The sequence below is a fragment of the Chiloscyllium plagiosum genome, chromosome 41 (genome assembly GCF_004010195.1).
Source record: "Chiloscyllium plagiosum isolate BGI_BamShark_2017 chromosome 41, ASM401019v2, whole genome shotgun sequence".
Taxonomy (NCBI): Eukaryota; Metazoa; Chordata; class Chondrichthyes; order Orectolobiformes; family Hemiscylliidae; genus Chiloscyllium; species Chiloscyllium plagiosum.
Window position 1 is genome coordinate 6,141,250 of NC_057750.1, and position 5,357 is coordinate 6,146,606.

Here is a 5,357-nt window from a genome sequence, read left to right on the forward strand (position 1 = left end):
GGGGTAGGGGTTGTATGTGGGTAGAGGGGTGCTGTTCTTTGTAAAAACGAATGAAGCCAGACAGCCAGACATGATGATGAACGGTTTTCCTGGAGCCTGGGGCCTTTTCCAAACCAACTAGGCCTCATTGCCATGGCAACTGATAGGCCCTGGAGGTATGATGGATTGGGTTGGGGGGGGAGGTGCCAGATTTATCGCAGCCTTTCTTCCACCTGCACCCAGAGACAGCCTCCCAAGAGGTTTCAGACTGTGAGTCAGTGAGGAAAGGAACAATTTATTTATCTTTCCACCATGCCACAGAGTGTTTGCCAAGTACCTCACACAGCGGCCAGCTGAGAGACATTCCATTTGCAACCTGCAGCCTGACCCCTTCCATCAGCAGAGGCAGAATCTCTCTTCAATCTGGCCCTCACCTCCACCTCTGCCGCCACTTTAACACACTGGGAAAATCACTTGGAAATCTTTTAAAGGAGGTTTCAGCATCAAGGTGGGAAGTTTGGATAATTCCTTCCTTATTGGGAACTTAACCTAGAAACAGGAGGAGGCCATTCAACCCCGTACACTCACCTATATCTACTCAGGCAGGTTCACCAGCCTTAAAAATATCAATCACAGCTTGGAATCAATCTCTGCTTGAGCAGTTTTCGAGAGAAAACTCCTGCCTCCCAGCTCCAGGCTTAGCCATGGGAAATGCAGAGTTACAGGAATGTGGGTGGGTCTGGGTGGGGTGCTCTTTGGAGGGTGGGTGTGGGCTCGATGGGCCGATCTGCCTGCTTCCACACTGTAGGGGTTCCATGATTTACTGGGTGACCAAAGCAACGTTGGGGTTAAATGGAAATATTTGAGGAGAAAGTGAGGGTCCCCCTTCCACCTCACTCAGTTCCAATCTAATCCCTAACAACAATTGCGGATGCTGGAAATCAGAAACAGAAATTGCTGGAAAAGCTCAGCAGGTCTGACAGCATCCGTGGAGAATAATCAGAGTACACGTTTCGGGTCAAGTGACCCTGCCTCAGAAGCGAATCGAAGCCTAACTGAATCCCTACCTCTCCCACACAGAATTCCATCCAGTTCCCCATGAGTAGTAGCAACAGCCGAATTAAAGACAGATTTTGTTGCCAACTTTAATAGCTTCCCATGCCCCAGAGCCAGAAGGTGTCATAACCTGCCCCAAACACCATCTCTGGCAGGAGCCTAATGAAATGATCAAAGCCCCTAAATACATTTATTGTTTGATGTTTGGTATTTAGAAGCAATTAAACACTTTAATGACGAGACAGAGAGGGGGCCAGGCTCGAGTGCTCGCTAAAACAAAGCCACAGTAATGATTGAGAGGCATAATATTCCACACGATTGCCCCAGAATTCAATATAGAAAAATACTTAAAATGATGGGACTCCTGATAACGGGAAGCATTTCTCGTCCCAGGGAATTGAGAATCTGGGACACTCCTCCTGAAAAATACTGGAGCTCAACCTGAACTCAGCACTGTGATAGGTTTCTAGTTGACAGGGATAGTGACCGGTAGTGGTTCTACAGGCCAGCCATGGTCTATGTTGGACAGTAGAATGGTTTAATGGGCTCTTCCTACTCCTTCATTCTTGACTGTAATCCTTCAGCAGCAGAAAACTACATTGTGGGTCACATGGTGTGACTTCAGTAGAGCTCACAAATCCGGGGATAATTAATATCGAATACGACAAGTTCCTGAGAATTAAATAATTTAATGTGAAGGGGGGGAAAGTGAAGCTTTTAACAGACTCCAAGGAGGAAATCTGTATTGAGGTTTCAGCAATCATACAGCAATGTGCAGACATACACACCCACACACTCACACTCAAACACTCACACACACACACTCAAACACACACACACACTCAAACACACATTCACACACACACACACACTCAAACACATACGCACATTCACACACACACACTCACACTCAAACACACATACTCAAGCACATACACACTCACACACTCTCACGCTCAATCATGCGCACACACTCTTTCTCACATATACTCTCACTCTCAAACATGCACACCCACACACTCACACTCAAACACACACACACTCAAATCCATTCACACACACACACTCAACACACACATATACATTTTCTCACCCACTCCCACACTTTCCCTCACACTCACTCACACAGTCTCTCTCACATGCACATACACTTGCATCTACACGTACACAGTCTCCCACACACTCTCTTACATAAACATGCACAAAGCATACACGCAAAAACACAGGCACTCTCACACTCACACAGTTACATATACATGCACATGCACACATACACACACTCAGACTTGCTCACGCTCGAATATACATGCACTCCTCCACACAATCACATTGTCTCCCTCACACACACAGCCACAAACACAGACACACGGTCATGTGCTCTTTCACACACCTGCTCACACTCACACATACACAGCCAAACACACATGCTCATTCAATCTCTCACACGCACACTCAGAATCACACTCTCTCTACATCAGATACACACACACTGCAGATAAATGAATATTTACAAATGAGCGCACACACAAACTCACACTATCACACACTCACATATACATGCACACCTACACAATCACGCACACTCTCATACACACTCAAATACATGCTTACACTCACGTGCGCACACAAAAACACTTTTTCACACAAGCACTCACATTCACATTTACACATATATATAAATACATACAAAAACAGTTTGATTGACTCACATACTCATATACACATCTTTTTGGTATCTCAGTCACACAAGCACGCACACACACACAAGCACACAATTGCATATATGCATATTTCCACACATATACATATACAAACACTCTCTCACAAAAGAGATCAAACACGTGTATTGTTTCTCATACACATTCTCTCACTCACATACAGTCAAACTTACTTATTCTGGGCATTTCCAAACTTCCCAAATGAATCTCCAGCTCCCCCACCATCTCCCGTGAAAATATAAAGATATCCATCATTTCCAAACAGTAGCTGTCCTCCATTGTGATTGGAAGCTGGTTCCAGCACCTCCAAAATCACCCTGTCGAGGGAAAGATTCCATTAAAATCTAGTGGATTCAGACCAGAGCAGATTAACTGTGAATGCAAGAAACAAACTGTGTGTGTGTGTGTGTGTATACACATGTGTGCACGGGACTGTAGCCCAGTGAGAGTCTGTGTGTTTGTGTGTCTGTGTCTGTGCGTGAGTGTCTGCGTATGTCTGTGTGTGTTTGTGTGTGTCTGTGTGCGAGAGTGTGTGCGTGTTTGTGAGTGTCTGAGTGTGAGTGTGAGTGTGTGTGTGTGAGAGTGTGCGTGTGTGAGACTGTACCCCATTGAGTGTGTGTATGTGAGCGTGTGAGCATGAGTGAGAGAATGTGAGTGTGTGAGAGTGTGTGTGAGTGTGAGTGTGGGAGTGTGGGAGTGTGAGTGTGAGTGTCTGTGTGTGTGTGTGAGTCTGTGAGTGTGAGTCTGTGAATGTGAGGGGGTGTGTGAGGGTGTGCGTATGTGATCAACTTAAGGAAGAGATTGAGACAGTTGGGAAGTGGGGATTGTCTGTTTGGGGCAGGATGGCTGTGCGTTACTCTCTGGGTGGATGACCCCGTGTGCGGACCCCCTCTGAACCCGTGCGCCCTCTGACCTTTCTGAGGTGTGGTCCAGTGCGTTCATGTTGCCAGGCAGCAGCTGGAACTCACTGATGCGGATCCTCTCAGCCTTCCTCGAGAAGATGGAGTAGTAGACGTAGACCTTGCCATTCCACCTGAAGCTGGGGTGAAAGGCCAGGCCCAGGAAACCCCTCTCGTCGCCCAGCCAAGGTGAGGTCAAGACGGTCTCAGTCAAGTTGAGGAAGGGCTGGCTGATCTTGGAGCCGTTGGCCAGGTAGACCCAGACTAGGCCCAGCTGCTCGGCCACAAAGAGGCGGTGGGTTCCATCGCCGGCGTGCAGCATGGCCACTGGGTTCCTGAGCCGATTGGCTACTTCCTTCAGGCAGAGCTGGAGACACCCCTCGGCGTCGGCCTGGACCCTCCCCAGGTTCGTCTGCAGCCGCTCACTGCTCAGGACGTTGGGGTAGCAGTAGTCAGGGTCCTGGAGCTCCAGGTAGCTGCAGAACTTGCCACGGTCTGTCTCCAGGTCCACCGTCCGTGTATCCCCGGTGAGGAGGCTCAGGGTCGAACGGCAGCGCTTCCAGAACTCGGCACAATAATCGCTGCAGAGCCCCGGCAAAACCCGCACCGGCGTGTCAGCGTCCTCCGCGTCGTAGAGGTGAGCCGCATACGGCGAGCATTTCTGAGCCAGAGACAGAGGAGGTCACTGCATTTGTGTAGCGGCAGCATGCACAACAACAACGCGTCCAATCATGTTTCACCGCCAACGCATCAGAGCCTGTTTGAGTGTAAGAGGCCGGAGCAGAAGTGGGCTGTTCAGCCCATCGAGCCTGTTCCGCCATTCAATGGGATCATGACTCGGTTTGAGGACCTTCAGTGCCTGCCTTTTCACTCAATTTCCCTTTCTCATTAAAAATCTCTCTCTCTCAGCCTTGAATATCCTGATGCCTCGGCCTCGACAGCCCTCTGCGGTAAACAACTCGACAGATTCCCTCCCCTCAGAGAGAAGGTATTCCTCCCCATCTCTGTCTTCAATGGATGGCCCCTTACTCTGAGATGGTGCCCCTTACTCTGAGATGGTGCCCCTCTGGGCCGAGACTCTCCCACACGAGGGGAAACACCCTCCCCACATCTCCCCCTGTCAAACCCCCTCAGAATCTTGTACACGTCAATAAGGTGGCCTCTCATTCTCCTAAATCCCAATGAGGACAGATCCAACCTACTCATCCCCTCCTCAGGAACAGTCCCCACCGCCTTCCCCAGGATCAGCTGAGTGAACCTTCTCTGGACTCCCTCCAGGATATCTTTCCTTTGATAAGGGAGACCAAAACTATTCACAACATTCCTGCTGTGGTCTGATTATTCACATTTCAACATTGAAAACATAAAGCTAATTTGCATGAAGCAAACACACACGCAGATATCCACACACACGCAGATATCCACACACACATTCATCAACACACACACATCAACATGCACACACACACATATACACATGAATATGCACACACATGTATCAACATGCACACACATGTACACATGAACGTGCACACACGTGCGTCAACATACACACGCATGTGCCCATGAATGTGTACACACATGCATCAACACACACGTACACATAAATGTGCACACACATGCATCAACATTTGCTCAGACATGTATGCATCAACATGCACACACACAAACACATGTACAGTTACACAGTGAGTGACCCTTACCC

General features: G+C 48.6%; 1 protein-coding gene across 1 annotated transcript in view; it reads right to left on the reverse strand.

The window, feature by feature from the left end:
• si:ch211-136a13.1 (HHIP-like protein 1) overlaps positions 1-5,357 on the reverse strand; it is a 32,675-nt gene that overhangs the window by 23,556 nt on the left and 3,762 nt on the right. Inside the window, exons 2-3 of the mRNA XM_043680669.1 lie at positions 3,667-4,313; positions 2,927-3,070 (exon numbers count right to left, since the gene is read on the reverse strand). Coding sequence (XP_043536604.1) covers positions 2,927-3,070; positions 3,667-4,313 — 791 coding nt within the window. The remainder of the gene's footprint in view (positions 1-2,926; positions 3,071-3,666; positions 4,314-5,357) is intronic.